Source organism: Mycotypha africana (assembly GCF_025528875.1).
Source record: "Mycotypha africana strain NRRL 2978 chromosome Unknown BDF20scaffold_9, whole genome shotgun sequence".
Classification (NCBI taxonomy): Eukaryota; Fungi; Mucoromycota; class Mucoromycetes; order Mucorales; family Mycotyphaceae; genus Mycotypha; species Mycotypha africana.
Genome location: NW_026515733.1, coordinates 1,189,355 through 1,206,401, shown reverse-complemented (window position 1 = coordinate 1,206,401; position 17,047 = coordinate 1,189,355). Strand labels below are relative to the sequence as shown.

General features: G+C 38.3%; 6 protein-coding genes across 6 annotated transcripts; 5 read left to right on the top strand and 1 right to left on the bottom strand.

Moving 5' to 3' along the window:
• Nucleotides 1-209: 209 nt before the first annotated feature.
• Nucleotides 210-5,236, top strand: BDF20DRAFT_838180 (glycogen debranching enzyme; the record flags this gene model as incomplete). Its single annotated transcript, XM_053079129.1, has 7 exons — nt 210-305; nt 398-510; nt 584-616; nt 685-1,223; nt 1,325-1,934; nt 1,988-2,672; nt 2,744-5,236. 7 exons carry the CDS (start codon nt 210-212, stop codon nt 5,234-5,236), a joined length of 4,569 nt encoding a protein of 1,522 aa, XP_052933671.1.
• Nucleotides 5,237-5,789: 553 nt separating this feature from the next.
• BDF20DRAFT_915654 (Sac phosphatase domain-containing protein) lies at nt 5,790-9,401 on the bottom strand (the record flags this gene model as incomplete). Its single annotated transcript, XM_053084348.1, has 6 exons — nt 5,790-6,811; nt 6,890-8,170; nt 8,231-8,297; nt 8,383-8,680; nt 8,781-9,075; nt 9,176-9,401. 6 exons carry the CDS (start codon nt 9,399-9,401, stop codon nt 5,790-5,792), a joined length of 3,189 nt encoding a protein of 1,062 aa, XP_052933670.1.
• Nucleotides 9,402-9,682: 281 nt separating this feature from the next.
• On the top strand, nt 9,683-10,919 carry BDF20DRAFT_887128 (etoposide-induced protein 2.4-domain-containing protein). The gene is made up of 5 exons (XM_053082021.1): nt 9,683-9,804; nt 9,868-10,010; nt 10,069-10,334; nt 10,402-10,561; nt 10,648-10,919. The coding sequence occupies exons 3-5, from the start codon at nt 10,147-10,149 to the stop codon at nt 10,894-10,896; spliced, it is 597 nt and encodes a 198-aa protein (XP_052933669.1). The 5' UTR covers nt 9,683-9,804; nt 9,868-10,010; nt 10,069-10,146; the 3' UTR covers nt 10,897-10,919.
• A 179-nt stretch (nt 10,920-11,098) lies between these two features.
• Nucleotides 11,099-13,686, top strand: BDF20DRAFT_979211 (armadillo-type protein). The gene is made up of 3 exons (XM_053085104.1): nt 11,099-11,456; nt 11,538-12,058; nt 12,139-13,686. The coding sequence occupies exons 1-3, from the start codon at nt 11,192-11,194 to the stop codon at nt 13,390-13,392; spliced, it is 2,040 nt and encodes a 679-aa protein (XP_052933668.1). The 5' UTR covers nt 11,099-11,191; the 3' UTR covers nt 13,393-13,686.
• A 452-nt stretch (nt 13,687-14,138) lies between these two features.
• On the top strand, nt 14,139-15,583 carry BDF20DRAFT_887122 (uncharacterized protein). The gene is made up of 5 exons (XM_053082020.1): nt 14,139-14,296; nt 14,383-14,452; nt 14,523-14,574; nt 14,699-14,781; nt 14,851-15,583. Exons 1-5 carry the CDS (start codon nt 14,276-14,278, stop codon nt 15,453-15,455), a joined length of 831 nt encoding a protein of 276 aa, XP_052933667.1. The 5' UTR covers nt 14,139-14,275; the 3' UTR covers nt 15,456-15,583.
• Nucleotides 15,584-15,857: 274 nt separating this feature from the next.
• Nucleotides 15,858-16,934, top strand: BDF20DRAFT_706119 (40S ribosomal protein S2). Its single transcript, XM_053076085.1, has one exon. The coding sequence runs from the start codon at nt 16,064-16,066 to the stop codon at nt 16,820-16,822; it is 759 nt and encodes a 252-aa protein (XP_052933666.1). The 5' UTR covers nt 15,858-16,063; the 3' UTR covers nt 16,823-16,934.
• Nucleotides 16,935-17,047: the final 113 nt, after the last annotated feature.

The following is a 17,047-nucleotide window of genomic DNA, read 5'->3' as shown; positions in this document are numbered from 1 at the left end:
CTGTTATCAAAATCTCTATTTATGCTGTACTACGGCTGACACCAGTTTCTTTTCCCGCCTGTGAAGAGTGTGTAATGCAGTGAAGCTGAGAATCTTTTTGTTGCTTTTATCAGGCCCTTTCTCTTTTTCTTTTTTTTTTTTTTTTACTCCTCCCCCCCTCACACTTATTCTTTTGAAACCCTAGTCACCATTGTACTTTGCTTATAACAATGGTGAATAGTACTAAACCAGTTGCAAAGAAGGGCCTTCCCCGTTTATATGCCCTTACTTTAGCTGATGACGGCTCGCCCACTCAAGATAAAACCGTAAGTTCATGCATTACGTTCATGCATTCAGTACTTTCTTCTTTCTTAACGCACGAATAACAAATACGCGTGTTTTCATTATCAATCTATAGTATGTTCGCATCCCCCTTTTCGAAGGAAAGGTTATTCTTCGTATCATTTTGAAGCCTGGCTCATTGGCAGCCGGTGGTAAACCCACTCTTTATACCAATTATCCAAGCCAAGGGTAAGCATCAACGTTGTGATGATAAGGAAAATAAGAAGTTGCTCTAATGTCATACTTAACGTTGTTACTATAGCCATTTTGACCGACAAATCTTCCATCCAGTCAAGTGAGTGTTTAAAAGTACTATATAGAGAGCTGGAGAGAGTGATAGGCTAATACAAGGGAACGGGATAGGTTCATCAAGGATCCCAACTTGCTTCACGCTTATTGTGACATTAAACTAGATCTTCCGGGTTCCTTCCAATATAAAGTTGAATACACCTATGATAACGCTACGAAAGTTTCTGATATCGGTTATATCATTGCTGAGCCTCGCCTCAAAATACCACATACCATCTCGGCAGATAGAGATGAATTGTTACCCTTGGATGGCATTATGATCCTTTCAATGATTCCGAAATGGATGGGTCCAATCACTGAATGGGATCAGCTTATCGAAGAGGTTAAATATTCAGGCTATAACATGATTCATTTTGTACCAATGCAAAAGCGAGGCGCCTCCAACTCACCCTACAGCATTAGAGATCAACTTGGTTTCGATGATGATCTATTTGACAAAGAGGACCAAAAAAAATCAGATCAACAGAAAATTGATATTGTTGCATCTGTAATTAAAACAATTCGGTCGAAATATGGTATCTTTAGTCTTTCTGACGTTGTCTGGAATCATACAAGTGACAGCACAGATTTCTTGTTGGAGCACCCTGAGGCTGGTAAGGTTATCTCATTTTTTTGTTTTTCTTCTTTTTCTGCTACTAAGGGGCGATCGTTGTCAGAAAATACTAACGTACCATTATGATACATACTTTTTCAGGGTACAACCTTCATAACTCGCCCCATTTAGTGCCTGCCTACGAATTGGATACAGCTTTGGTAAATCTTTCTGGCAGATTCGAGGAATTGGATCTGCCAGTGGATGTGACATCAGAGCATGACGCCAATATCATCATCGATTATATCAAGAATCATGTTTTCAACGAGTTAAAACTCTATGAATACAAAATTATCGATGTTGGAAAAAATGTGGAGAAGATCCGACAAGCATTGAAATCTCGTAACACAACATGCGACCCGTCGACATACTCAAACCTCGATTGTCATACAGTCAAAGAGCGAATTGCCCTTTTTGGAAATGACGTAATTGTTCAGGGTCATCCAGGCGCACGTTTCAGCAAATCCATTGATTTAGAGAAGGCTCTTTCCTTTTTGTTGGCGTACAACCACATATTAAACCTATCTGATGTAACCGATGATAGAATTGAAGCTTTATGTAAATCATTCCAAGGTCTTTTGAACGATTACAATCTGCCATTGTATGAAGAATATGATGATGAATGTAGAGTTGCCTTGGACAATATGAAGGGTAGATTATTGTTTACTCGCTTAGCTGAAAACGGCCCTAAGTTGGGACGCATCTCGAAGAGGTAATCCCAATCTATATACACATAAAAAATACCGCACATTATACTCATTAAAGTCATCAACTTAGCAACCCTGTCATTGAGACGTATTTTACTCGTCTCGAAGACAGAGAGAATAAGCATCCTCAGGGTAGCATGATCTTGGCAAACAATGGGTGGATTTGGAATGCTGATCCACTGAATGATTTTGCTGGCCCTAACTCCCATGCATATCTACGTCGTGAAGTCATTATCTGGGGTGATTGCGTTAAACTTCGCTATGGAAACAGTCCCGAGGACAACCCATGGTTATGGAAGCATATGAAAGAATATACAGAAATGATTGCCAGCATGTTCCAAGGTATCAGAATAGATAACTGCCATTCCACACCTATACATGTCGCAGAATACTTTTTGGATGCTGCTCGCAAGGTTCGCCCAGATATTTATGTCTTGGCTGAATTGTTCACAGGCTCTGCAGAAAGAGACAATACCTTTGTTTCTCGCTTGGGTATCCATGCTCTCATCCGAGAAGCGATGCAAGCTTGGGATACACATGAGCTTTCACGTTTAGCTCACCGCCACGGTGGGAAGCCTGTAGGCAGTATGGATGAGGATATGGTATGGAAAACCGTCCCTTATGAAGGTGACGATCATGAAGAAGTTCTTTATATACCAATCAGTCATGGCAGTATGCCACGCGCTCTATTTATGGATTGTACTCATGACAATGAGACACCTTTCCAAAAGAGAACTGCCGAGGTAAAGTTCCTATATATATTTTATAGACACGAGAATTGCACCCTGACTCATATGATTCATATTTTGCCTAGGATACTTTACCCAATGCTGCTGTAGTTGCATTTTCTGATTGTGCTGTTGGCAGCGTCAAAGGTTACGACGAGATTTATCCACGTCTCTTGGATATTGTTAACGAAAAGAGAAAATACAACCCCAATCCCCAGCATAGCACTGGTATTGTCGAAGCAAAGCATAAGCTTCTCCATTTACATGAAAAGATGTGTCTTGAAGGATACCGTGAAGTCTACGTTCATCAAGAAAACGACTTTTTACAAATTCATCGCCAGCATCCTGGATCACAAAATGGTTACCTACTGATTTCCAGAACTGCTTTCCCTGGTCAAGGATCTGGTCATGGCCCTATTCGTCTTCGTAGAACAAATGCTACGTTCGAATTCGCTTATTCACTAAAGATCGATGGTCATAAGCCCAAGGCTACCGAAACACTCGAAGGCCTCCCTTGCCATTTAGAAGAATTGGATCCACCTCGGTTTGAACACGGTCAGGACGACAAAGGTGAATATGTAGAAGTCATTCTTCCTGACAAATTCACACCAGGCTCCATTTGTGTCATCCGTACTTCCATCGGCGACAAGTATGCCGAGATACAAAAGATGGTGACTTCCATCGATGATGATGTAGTGAAAGACCTTGATCTTTTAGCTACCAATGTTATATTGTACCGCTGTGAGAGTGAAGAAATGGATAGTACCGGCGGTGATGGTGTATACAGCGTACCCAACTTTGGTAAACTTGTTTATGCCGGTCTTCAAGGCTTTATGTCTGTTTTAGATAAGATTATTATGGACAATGACTTGGGTCACCCTCTTTGCGACAACCTACGTGCTGGATTATGGGCACTTGATTATACAATCAACCGTCTTAAGAAGTATGAGGTGAACAACAGTTTCTCGCAGCTTTCACCGTTGGTTCTTTGGTTTGAAAAGCGATATGTACTTCTCCGCGAAGTACCTGACTTTTTAATGCCCAAATATTTTGCATTAATCATCAAGACCGCCTATGACAAAGTCTATGCTCAAGCATTGTCCTTGATGTCTCCTTTGGTTCAGCATGGAGATACTTTCATCAAACAATTAGCTATGACCAGCGTTCAAATGGTCGGCCAAGTACCTACTGCTAGTCTTTCACCTACAGAGCTAATTCCTGGTTTGGCTGCTGGTTTACCTCACTTTACTACTCATCATATGCGTTGTTGGGGCCGTGATACTTGCATTGCTCTTCGTGGTATTATGATGGTTACGGGTCGCTTTAAAGAAGCTAAACAGCATCTCATCACATTTGCAAGCTCTCTCCGCCATGGTTTGATTCCCAATTTGCTTGACTCTGTTCGTTATCCTCGTTACAATTCGCGTGATTCTGCTTGGTTTTTCCTCCAAGCTGTTCAGGACTACTATAATTTGGCACCTGACGGTAAAAGTATTCTTAACGTTAAGGTTCTCCGTCGTTTTCCTAAAGATGATCGATTCGTTGAGGTGGAAGATGCCTATAAATATGAATCTACAATGGCTGAAATAATTCAAGAAATCCTTGAACGTCATGCTCGTGGCATCCATTTCCGGGAACATAACGCTGGTCCAAAGATTGATGAGCAAATGTCCGATTTAGGCTTCAATATCGACATTGATGTAGATTGGAGCTCAGGTGTCTTGGTAGGTGGCAATATTTGGAACTGTGGCACTTGGATGGATAAAATGGGCGAGAGCACAAAGGCTCACAATAAGGGCTACCCGGGTACTCCTCGTGATGGTGCACCTGTCGAAATTACTGGTCTTTTAAAGAGTACTCTTCGTTGGCTGAACCAACTGGTTGAGCGTGGTGAATATAAGTGGACTGGTATTGATAACGTACAGACAGTTGATGGTGAGAAGAATATTACCTACAAATTTTGGGACGAATTATTGCAGAAAAACTTTGAGCGAGTTTACTATATACCCAAGGATTCTGCTGAAGATAAGGACTATGATGTAATCTCTAAAATTGTGAACCGACGTGGCATTTACAAAGATGTATATAAGGCCACAGAGGCTTACACCGAATATCAACTTCGTCCAAATCTTTTCGTAGCCATGGTAGTAGCTCCAGAACTTTTTGATAAGAGCCATGCTAAAGAATGCATTCAAATCTGTCGAGAGGTACTTGTTGGCCCACTTGGTATGCGTACTCTGGATCCCTCTGATCAGCAGTATAAACCATACTACCATAATTCGGAAGATTCTGAAAACTTTGAGACAGCAAAGGGTCGTAACTACCATCAAGGTCCTGAATGGCTATGGCCGCTTGGTTATTATCTTCGTTCTGCACGTTATTTTGAAGCCTTGTCAAACCAAGATATTGCTCGTATTCTGAGAAAGCACCGTGCCTATTTGGATCAAAACCCGTGGTGTGGTCTACCCGAATTGACAAACAAAGATGGTGAATACTGTTATGATTCTTGCACTACTCAAGCATGGTCTTCAGGAACTTTGTTGGATTTATTCTATGATTTAATCGAAGGAGATCAATAATAATCAATAATAATTGAGCCACTTGAGTTTTATCCGTCTCTCTATACAATATATAATGATAGTTTATTGACTGTATTCCAAAACACCTTTTGGCATTTGAAATCTAACATTCAATTTCCTTTCTCAAACATTAAAGAATACACAAAATTGCATGTACCGATAACATCGATAGGCATTACCGCTTGTCATAATGTACAGACATTTTTCCAGTGCAGCTAGATATTGCTATATTTGAGTTCAAATGAAAATAGAATTAAAATGTAGTGAAAATAGACATTAAATGGTTTCAAAAAGAGGACAGAGACTCTAGCAGAAATACAGTAAAGAGATGTCTTAAGAATAAGAAATGTAGTAAAGAGAATTGTAGAGAGTATGCAATTATTCTAGTCGAAAATAAAGGATGGTTAAAAAGATATTACAATTACAAAGCTTTTCTTTGCATGCTTGCATAGGCTGTTGTCTGCAAAATATTTGGTTGTTTTTTTCTTCAAAAAAAGAATTTGGAATTACGGACATATAAATACAAAATACACCGAAACAATCGTCAACGAATTTACTCTGATTGTTGCTGTTTACTATTCCAAAAACCTATAACGTTTGACACATTACTGGCAGGCATAACGGGAGTCAACGAGGAAGTCTTTGCTGCTGTTGGTGATGTTTTATCAATAATCTGTTGTTGTTGCTGTAATGTTCCATTTGTGAGGGAAGGTCCGTGATAGGAGGCTGGGCTTAGTGGTGTCCATTCACTATCGGATTGTAATGAACTAGGAAACTTCAAACTACTATCACCGGTAACAGATACAAAGCCGTCTTCTTCAAATGGGTTATGGCTTGTTGCACGTCCTTTATCAGCTTTCGGTAATTCTTGATCATCTTCCCACCATTTTCTCGTATCAGAGCTTGGCGGTGGATAATCTGTTGTATCAAGCGTAACATCTATAAGTGTATCAACAAAGGAATCAGACAGTTTCATAGTAGGTTCCTTGATCGGCGAGGCTACCGTCGTTCTTCGTTTTGGAAGTTCTGGTGCAGCCAGAGAAATTGTATGATTGCCGAGATCAGCAGTGCTCAAGCTTTGGTATAACTGCTTTTGCAACTTAAGCCTTGCTTCATGATCTAAAGTGACAATATCTGTTTCAAATAATGCAAACACTGGTCTATGATCTGAGGTATACAGTTCTGCTCGGTTATATTGCAAATTCTTCAAATGTTTGCCTTTAAAAAGAATACGGTCTGTCCAGCTTGGAATTCGCTGTTTCTCACTGGTATCATAAACATCAGCGCCATTGTCATATTTGTAAGTAGGCAAAAATGTTATATACCCCTCCTGATAGTCACTGAAGGCTCTACCTTCGCGCATTTCTCTTGAAAGCTGATCACTGGTTAATAGTGCCTCTATGTTGCCTTCCTCCGCATACCGTCGAACATCTTCGTTAGGCAAGGAAATCCGGTAATTCAAATCGCTAACCCATATTATGTTATCGTGGCTATCGATTGCTTTACCCCGGAGGAATCGTAATCCTTCATTGATAGTATGAAAGTCTGCATTACGGTCGTCTACGTTTGAATGACCTAGAATAAACAAAAAATGCGAATATTCTAAGCACCAACTGTCAAAACTATCAGCGATAAAAAATTTTAAAGACTCACCTGCAGCAAGATGCGCAGCAAGGAAACAGAAGCTGGTATCGCCATAATCCATTCTAATACCTACAGCACCTTTATTACCAGCAATACCCATAATACCAGTTTTTTTAATTGAGGACTCAACATTTCGTATTTCTTCCAAAATATCTGTTCTAGCAAACACCATCAATGCGGCGCCCACTAACTGATTTGATCTAAGCAAAGTATATTTTGACTTGGCTCCCGATCTTTTATTCAAGGTAGCTTCTATCTGATGTTCCCAAACGACTCTTTTCTCTGCATCTGTTGCCATCACTTGTTGAGGTGAAAGTTCAACAATTTCTTGAAAACCAATAACATAAAGATCCGGCTCTGTATCATTCCATTTAAAATGCTGTAGTAACCAGGGATCCAATGATTCATTTTTGAATCCTTTTCCGTTCAAGTTGTAGGTACCGCAAAATATAGTAATTTTTCTGTTTGTTGAATATTCTTTGATTCGCTTCGCAAGATGCCGAGAAACGTCTTCACTAACAGGGTCATAGATAGAGATTATAGATTGGTTGGCTAACTTTCCCAAAAGTTGATCAATAACTTCCTGTCTGGCCTTGTCTTGAAAATTGTTAATATAAAATCTATTGACAGATCGAGTGGCATCGCTCAAAACGTTCATTAGTGTAACTTTTCCTGTTCTGGTGAAGGCTGATTTCAATGCACCAGTGCCAGCATACATTTTCGAAAGTCCATCTCCATTTTCTGCCCATAAATGAGAATGGCGCGATACCAAATAGTCCAAATTTGTCTGCGATCGAATATCTTGAAAACGTTCTTCTAAATACTCTAACAAGGCTCTTCGAGAAATTTCATTCTGTACAAGGTTGGTACGATCCAAACAATCCATACAGTTGGTACGAAAAACACCTTTTTGTGTATAGATAATCTGATTGTCATCCGTATCCATCAAAAAATATCCGTAACTATCAAACACAGAGCGTATATCGTCCATAAGCACGTTGACGTTTTCGTAATTGCCACCACGGCAGTACGCATGGAGGTCAAAGTTGACCATTTTTACCAAGTCGGGATCATAGTTGAGTTGATTGACTACTGAGTTGAAAGTGTTGCTGAGGAGTCCTTCGCCAGCAATTGGATCTTTTTGAGATAGCAAATTTATGTTACAGACATGGTTGTATCTTTCAATTAGCTCATCGAAATGCTTTTTAACTGCAGGTTGAGTTGCACCTGGTCCTCTCGAAATTTGTATTTTGTGCTGGACAAGCTGCATACCCTGTTGTTCCCAAAATGCTACAAGTAATCATATCTATTAGCTATGCATGAAGACACTTTTATATAAGCAGAACGTACCGGGAACACTGCCTCTAATTTGTGTATAAGCATAACAAACTCTATCTGAATATAGTACAGTCTCGGTCTGATATAAGAGCGTAGTGAGCATACATTTCAAGTTGTCATCTTCTGCCTTATTAAACATTAAAATATATATATAGCGACCCTACCTCCACAAAGTTGGCAACATGGCCGTTATCATCTATACCTCTCGAATTAAATCGAGTACCAGCACGCTGGCAACTTAATTTTGAAATAACTGATAGTTCATATCTTTCATTGTCTATATACAATGTCTCTATGCCAACGTATCCTCTAATTGCGAATACTAAGAATCCCCCACGATCCAAATCCATTTGATTCTTCCTATCTAACTTTGCTCTGAAGTCTAATAACCCAGATATCAAAAATTGGTTCCATAAAAAATGTTCATCGAACGAATGCACTCCCAGAGAAGCAACTGAAGTACTATACATGACACCAAGTGTCATAGTAAGATAATGAGATTATATATTAGCGTGAAGTGCATGTTTGATGAATAGCAATCAAAAAATCTCAATTCCTTTACCGCGCTTGTACTGTCGTTGTCAAGTCAAAATCAGGTGTGAAGTAAAAGTTACCCACTGAAAATAGTTTCTGTAGTTGGGCACATGGATGTTGATTTAGGCTTCCATAACCATTATTGCTAATTGGTTGTTGCTCCCAATCATCATCAAGGTTCGAATAACCATTATTATCGACAAAATCATCATATCTGGAGGATGTCAAAGAATAAAACGAAACAGATTGAATTTTATAAACTTCTTCACCTGCTCTTATTCTTCCAACAGATACACAATCTGTCACTATTGCGACAAAACAATCTACATAATAATAAACAGTGATAATAGAGTTAGTAAGAGACCAGTTATTAATTTTTTCAAATAAGTCTTAACGAGCAATTTTTGCGGTGTTTTTCGTTACCTGATCCAACTGTTATCAAACCCAAACAACCATAAACAGGTCTCGAATTCAAGATTCGAAATTGCCCATCTTCAAATTCTGAAGGACTATGTAGTTCCGTTATTACTCTTGTAATAGAACCTTGGTGTGCTTTAAATACAAGTACACCAGAAGGAGCTTCGTCCAGCACAGTGGGTCGTAGTGCTAAAGCTCTTGGATAGTCTCTCAGTAATAAGTGTGTTTGCATCCGAGTCTAAAACAGCACAAAAAAATTCTCTACTTGAGCCGCTTGCTTCTATTAGGGGTGTGACCGATGAGGCGATTGAAGGAATGAAAGAGAAGCAAGTTTAGTTTTACAATATACTGTTCAAAAAAGATGTGTAAAAAATGAGCTCTAATGCCAGCTTTTTGGGTTAATCATGCTTTTTGACCTACTACGTTTTAAAGTCCTCCTGAGAGATTCATGCCCAGACAGTCAAATTCCTTGACATGTTGAAAATTAAACGTATCTTTTCCTTTCCTTTTCTTTAAATACTCAACAAAAGAGTGCTAGGAATGTTGAAAATCCCACTACATTTGCAATTTAAATATTTTTTAAAAGGCTTAACACAAGCTTTTAACTGGACATTTGTGTGCAAGCAATTCGCAACGTAAGCATCCAATTTAAAAGTAGCAATTTTATAATTTTGGTATATATAACTAAAAGAATTTAGCTCCAAATCAATTCAGCAGACACTGATAAAGAGTCTAGCCTTGAATGGAGTCGCGTATTTAGGACTATTAGTTTTTATAGAAACATTTTATAACACACCTGATCACCATTTGTATGGATATTCCTACAGAGTAAAGCTTTTGAGTAAGGAAGAGACCTTTAAAGCGAAACATCGTTATACTGATTACAATTCAATATGTAGGATTTAACAGGTTATCCATTATATTTGATATGCTTGGTGATCAACTCCAAACTGTACCGTCAATTTTCACAGGCAACAATGACGCCATTACAACAGGACGCAGCAGCAACGCGTGATAGCAGCGCTAGCTTATCATCCACTATCAGCACCATCATTTTGTATGCGAATTTTGTTCTTTACATCAATTTACTAAGACGTGTTCCTCTCATTGGTTCAACTGTATCTTTCTTGAACTACTGTATTATTATGGCTTATTATTGTTTCGAGTAAGCGAGAATTTAATGCTACCTTAAGGGGTCATCAAACTAACACTACAGTCGCCTTGACCGACAGATATACTTGGATCAATCAAGATTGGTCTATTGAGCAGCGTATGACTTATGCTGAAGAACATTGGGCTTATTGTTTAGGCTTTGGTTTACCTGCTTCAGCCTTAACTTTTTTCCTGTCTACATTGAGATCCAACGGTGTTTTTGCCTTACTTTTCCCCAGTGTAAGCTCGCTTAATTGTAGTTGTCAGTATTACAAAAAGAAAAAAGAAAAAAGATTCACCAAACTTTTGTATCATTAACATTTTAGTATATTATGATGGCTTCCGTTGGAGTACCTGAGCCAGCTTCTTCTTTATTAAAAAAAGAAATTCCTTTTGTAGCAAATCCATCAGCTTTACCACATAAAATACCCGTATTCCTTGGTGTTAGGCTTTTGAATCAGTTTATTATCCGCTTCATTGGCATTCTGTTCGGTTCAAGAGGCGTCGGATCGAAAAATCGCTATAATTCCTTTGATTCTGACCGATCCAAAATAAATTTGAATAAAATTGTCTAGTATCGATTATGATTGAAACATCCTTTACTGTCAATTTGATCTCTAATATGATTTTCTCATTTCTACGTAATTTCTTAGTCATGTAACTCTAGTTTTGCTATTATCCACTATTATTGCCACACACAATCCCTCACTTTTCGAGGAAAACAAAAAAAATAAGGCAGTGCAGGGAAAATGAACGTCACATAACAAGTCCATTACGAAACTTAAAAAAAAAAAAAAAAAAAACTGAGCAAAAAGCCTTCAAAAATACTGCATTTTATTTCCCTCTTCATTTAACATATAAGTCATACCAATGCCTCGTACAGAAAGAAAAGGTCGTCAAAATAAAAAGCGTGGAAAGAAAGGAGGAAAGAAAGAAAATGTTGAGGGTGAACAAATCACAACCATGACGGCCACAACCATCGACGATCCTATGAAAATCACACCTGCGATCGACAACAGCTTCACCGAGCAACGTTTTCAAGCAGCTCATTTTGGTGAAGTAGACGAAGAATTACTTGGATATTTCAAGAATGTCGAACAAACATTGGACGATCCGCAGTTTGAAACCGCTGAAGGTAAATAAGGATACAGATCAAATTGGCTGGATCTGATCGATCACTTTTACTCATTCAAAAGCACTTGCTGACGTTGTTTAGATCAACGCTTGTTTGTTGAGAATGTATATAATGAAGTAGACGGCAATGAAATTCGTCTATCTACGAACTACTCCTGCTCACTGATTCTCGAAAAACTTTTGAAAATATCTGATTCGTTTCAGCTTCGTGTGTTTATGGATAAACTAAGAGGAAAGACAGTTGAGTTGTTTGTTCATCGGTTCGCTTCACATGTATGTCAAACACTATTAACGTTAGCAGCAGACGTTGTCGAACGCGAACAATTGGATGGTGTCAAGAGTGATAATAACGCTAAGAATGGAACCGATGAAAATAAGGAAGGAGAGTTGTTATCTATGGAACAATTGGTATTGGATGCTTGTGAAGATATTAAGCCTCATATTGGCGGCTTAATTTCTCAGCAGTTTGCTTCTCATGTCATCCGAATTCTACTGCACGTCTTGGCTGGTAAAAGAATTGACGAGACAGGTGATATTAAGGGTAGATTAAGAAGTAAAAAATCGGCACAATACAAAAAAGAAAATAATGATACCTTTACAAAGGTAATGATGGTTGGAAGCTGCAGAAGAGGCCTATTACGCTATCAACAAAATATTGATGAAGTATTATTTTCTCTATTTAGACTAGTGTGCATTTAGCATCAACAAGAAAGGTGCCGGACACCTTTAAGGTTATGTTCAGAACTCTCACAACAGAACTAGCAATCAACATGTCAGAAACTGAAGTGCGTACATTATCTGTACACAAAGTAGCCAACCCTGTTTTACAACTCCTATTAGATATGCAAGAGAACGATACAGAAGGAATAAAGGCTCGTAACATTTTGATTGACCGTATTTTATGGGGCATCGTAACCGACATTGACTCCAAAGAAGAAAATACAGACAGAGATTCATGGTTTGCCACTTTGATTCGTGACTCCGTCGGTTCTCATTTATTAGAAATCATTGTCAAAGTGGCACCTGATCCAATCTACCGCAAGATTTTCAAAACCTACATTGTTGGCAAGTTGGAGAAGTTCACTTTACACCCCATCGCCAATTTTGTGATACAAAATTTGATTGCCCATGTCAGAAAGCCCAAACAATTGAAACAAATATTGACAGAATTAAAGGGATCATTTGATAAAATCATCAAAAATGGCAAATATGGTGTGATACGTAGTTTAGTAGACGCTGCTGTGAAGATGGAAGTTTGTCAACAAGACGTAGTCGATGCATTAGTGACAGGTTTACGAATGCCATCAGCAGACGATAAAGAGGGTACAGCCGTAGAGGATCGTAAAGAATTTGTCAATTGTTGCATGCGTATGTGGACTTTAGACCAATGGAAATCAGCTAGCTATGATGAAAAGCAAGATTTATACAAATTCCATTTGCAAGGCTCTCTTATTTTACAAGGAATTATGCAAATGAATGAGGAAGCCAATGCTATTGCTACGAGCAGTTTCTTATCGCAAAGACCCGATACAATTCACCGCTGGTGTTTTTCGCCTGTAGGCTCTCGTGCTTTTGAATCCGTAATAGCTTCACATCACGTCAATGATAAGATGAAGAAGAAGGTTATGCGTGATTTATTGGGCAAGTATACCTCTTTAGCCAAAGACAAGTTCGGTAGTCATATTATGGATAAATGCTGGTTAAATGCAGACATTGATATGAAGGAAAAGATTGCAGCTGAATTAGTCAAGCATGAACATGAATTGGCCAGCCATTACATTGGTAAGAATATCCTTTGGACATGCAAGATTGATCAATATAAGAGGAGACATGACGTTTGGGTGGAGAGAGAAAAGGGTGCGGAACGCAAACGTGAAATGTTTAAGGATATTTTGGACGATACCATGCCTATCAGTAAAAAGCGTAAATTTGCATAAGCTTACACTCACTTTCTTATCTGTTAATTTGTATTTTTTGTACCTATTATAATGCTCCCTTACTCTCATGATTATGCTGTGTCGTTCAAAAATGAAAGTTCACAATAAAGAGATTTTGTATATATTATGACATGCCGTACAGTCAACATTAATAAGCTTACAGACAGATTGCTCCAGCACAATTTCAAACCACCAGAATTGATTGTGTTACCTGTTATTATGTCGAAAATACCTCCAAATTACTATAATATGATCTTTAAAAAGCTTTCTCTTTCCATGTTTGCAGCATACCTGATAAATTGTGTGTTAGATTTCAGTTTGGTTGTCTTTGATAATTATAAACGAAAAATTGACGTTATACAATAAAATGGATTAACTAAAATTCTACACTGTTGACTGGTTAACAATCGATCCAAGTCATCCACCAGTCATATAAGGGTATATCCCCATTTCAAACAAGCCGACTTTTCTGCAACAATGAGTAAGATTCGTTTCTCGTTGGGGCAGAAGTAAAGTTTGTTTATTGTTTACTTTTTTTAAGCAGCAGATAAATTTAAAGCTCACATGCCAAACTATAAGGTCATTATGCACTTTTTTCAAAAAAAAGTGAAATAGAAGCTTTCTTTACTATAATTATTTTTGTTGTAATTGAATCATATGAAAAAAAAAAAGGTATTTATTGTAGACCTATTGTGGGCCGTAACAACGCGACAATAGGCGTACAAAATGTACAAGAAAAAGGTATAATGTGTGCTAATATTCATATGAAAATAATAGAGAAACGGATGACAAGCTTGTGCTATTTCTCTCTTTTTAAACTTTAACACCACGTTTTACGTTTTACTATCCTTTTCTTTTTCTTTTCTCTCAATTCATTCCTAATATGACTTTTTGGACAATTTCTGTATGTATATTCCTGAAACTTAATATGCGATCTTTACTCCAAAATAGACTAACATCTTCTCTACTGACAAATCAATGTATAATTAGATCCCTGAAACGCCTTCCGCCAACTTTGTTCTTGTAAAGAACATCTCTGCTGATTCTTCAGAAGAGACAGGTAAAATAGTAATGTTACGCTGTAACCTAAGTAGGAAGAAACTAACTGACATGCCCTACCATACTTATAGTTAAGCAATTTTTCGTTTTCTGTGGTAAAATTCAGGATTTCGAGCTACTCATGTATGTTATTTTTTGTTGTTATATTTAATTCCCTCTTAATACAAGTTTCATGCTTAACCTGTAACAATAATATGATTTCTGTCTTACCCAAAAAAAAACCCACAAACCACCCCAACTTATACAGGGATGAAGACCAACTCCATCAAACTGCTTTGATCCATTTCGAAAGGGAATCTGCCGCTAAAACTGCTATTCTTCTCAGTAATGGTAAGCAAACGATCAAAAACTATAGTGACTTAATCAACAAATGTAAATAGTCTAATTTCATTTGTATAGCATTAATTGATGATAGTCATATTGTTGCTACACCGTACTTTGAAACAAACGCTAGAGATGAAGAAGGTACAGCTAGTGACAGTGAGACTACTGTCAGCAATGATGGCACTAGTGCTAGTAGTAGTGGTGTCAGTACACCTCGCCACCAAGAAACAAAGGCAAAGACTCGCATTGTCGCTGAAATTCTTGCCAATGGATATATTCTTCAAGATCAAATTGTTGCTAAGGGACTTGAATATGACACCAAATACAGCCTGACCAGTCGTTTCACAAACTATTTGCAAACCCTCACAACAAATGTGAAGCAAATGGATGAGAAGTATCGAATTTGGGATAAAGCAGTGGAAATTGATAATAAATACAAAATTCACGAAAAGGTTCAAACTGCCGCACAGCAAGCTCAATCTACAGCTACAGCTGCACTTCATACGCCTACAGGACAAAAGGTGGAACGTCTTGCTTATCAAACTTTAGCTCAAATTGCTGCTGTTCATTATGAAGCCAAAAAAATTCAGATGGAAAAGCAACAGCAGCAAGTTACTTCTACTGCTTCTACTGCTTCTACTACCCCTGTTACTTCTGCTACGGCAGTTCCTGTTGCTTAGATGAAAAAGAAAGACGTATAAACACTATGATATTGGAGTCAAATTGAGAATATTTATTTCATTATCAGTCATAAAGCGTATGGATAATATATATTTTAATGATTACAATAAAGAACATAACGCGATACCATCTTAAAACTTCATGTTACATCTGTTGTTTCTTTGGCCTTTCAACCATTTCGCACTTTTTTGCGGTTTGGATCAAAGCCAGTGATTACTCCATTGAGAAAGTGTGTGTCTTACCGTGAATAATATGTTGGTAACGATCCACTCAACTTTGTCAAAGGGCTACGCCAACTGCTTTCTTTTCCTGTCGGAGTGTAAAAAATGCTGGACAATGCTCGCTAATTACATCACATTGAGCCATACCATCGATGAGCATATCAGATCGTAGCTAGTAAGCAAATATGTGATTCCTCCTCTTTGAATCCTTTAATTCATATAGTTTTATGTAAGTAAAAAAAATGCTTCAATCATCCATCCTAAAACCACAGATGTAGAAATAGATGGATGATCAATGGATAGACGCAAACAATAAAAAAAAAGCCGTTTCCTTTGCTAATCAATCTTTCTTGTCATCATTCCAACCTTTTTAATGACAATAGCAAATGGTTGACACAGCATCGGCCGATAGACGTGGTTTTGGGCGTGGACGTGGTGGACGTGGTGGCCGTGGTCGTGGCCGCCGTGGAGAAGAAAAGAACGAATGGGTTCCTGTTACCAAGCTTGGTCGTCTTGTAAAGGCTAATAAGATCAAGTCCATTGAGGAGATCTATCTTTTCTCTTTGCCCATCAAAGAATATCAAATCGTTGATTACTTCCTTCCCAAGCTTACAGATCAAGTGATGAAGATCATGCCCGTTCAAAAGCAGACAACTGCTGGCCAACGTACTCGTTTCAAGGCCTTTGTTGTCATTGGTGATGAGAACGGACATGTTGGTTTGGGTGTTAAGTGTGCCAAGGAAGTTGCCACTGCCATCCGTGGTGGTATCATTTTGGCCAAGCTTTCCATCATTCCCGTTCGTCGTGGTTATTGGGGTAACAATCTTGGTGAACCTCATACTGTACCTTGTAAGGTTAGCGGTCGTTGCGGTTCCGTTATGGCCCGTTTAGTACCTGCACCTCGTGGTACTGGTATCGTTGCCTCTCCTACTGCTAAGCGTGTACTTCAATTAGCTGGTATTACTGATTGTTATACCACCTCTCGTGGTTCCACTCGTACTCTTGGTAACTTTATTAAAGCTACCTTTGCTGCCATCGGTAATACTTACGGCTTTTTGACTCCTGATCTTTGGGAAGAGTCCGAACTTATTAAAGGACCTTATCAGGAATTCTCTGATTTTCTCGCCCAAAAACAGAGAAAGTAAACAAGTAGCTAATGATTCGGTTTTTATTACTTCAAAGAAATAAATTTGATGAATATTGCACTTGTTTAATCGTTATGTAAATTACTTTGTTGGTTCAGTTCTCGTATAGTTAATTGCGTTCCAAAGGATATGACAAACTGATTTTGTATTAAGCTTTATTATCATGGTATATCGACAGCACTTGTTGATAAATTTTTATAAAATGATGAGGGGACGAAGCATATG

Excerpts from the sequence above, each read along its gene's own strand:
- BDF20DRAFT_887128 (XM_053082021.1), top strand. The coding sequence starts at position 10,147 with ATGACGCCATTACAACAGGACGCAGCAGCAACGCGTGATAGCAGCGCT. Across the intron at positions 10,335-10,401 it reads ATGGCTTATTATTGTTTCGA|ATATACTTGGATCAATCAAG; the intron begins GTAAGCGAGAAT and ends CTTGACCGACAG. Across the intron at positions 10,562-10,647 it reads TTGCCTTACTTTTCCCCAGT|TATATTATGATGGCTTCCGT; the intron begins GTAAGCTCGCTT and ends TTAACATTTTAG.
- BDF20DRAFT_979211 (XM_053085104.1), top strand. The coding sequence starts at position 11,192 with ATGCCTCGTACAGAAAGAAAAGGTCGTCAAAATAAAAAGCGTGGAAAG. Across the intron at positions 11,457-11,537 it reads GCAGTTTGAAACCGCTGAAG|ATCAACGCTTGTTTGTTGAG; the intron begins GTAAATAAGGAT and ends GACGTTGTTTAG. Across the intron at positions 12,059-12,138 it reads ATAATGATACCTTTACAAAG|ACTAGTGTGCATTTAGCATC; the intron begins GTAATGATGGTT and ends TTCTCTATTTAG.
- BDF20DRAFT_887122 (XM_053082020.1), top strand. The coding sequence starts at position 14,276 with ATGACTTTTTGGACAATTTCT. Across the intron at positions 14,453-14,522 it reads TGATTCTTCAGAAGAGACAG|TTAAGCAATTTTTCGTTTTC; the intron begins GTAAAATAGTAA and ends CCATACTTATAG. Across the intron at positions 14,782-14,850 it reads TGCTATTCTTCTCAGTAATG|CATTAATTGATGATAGTCAT; the intron begins GTAAGCAAACGA and ends TCATTTGTATAG.
- BDF20DRAFT_706119 (XM_053076085.1), top strand. The coding sequence starts at position 16,064 with ATGGTTGACACAGCATCGGCCGATAGACGTGGTTTTGGGCGTGGACGT.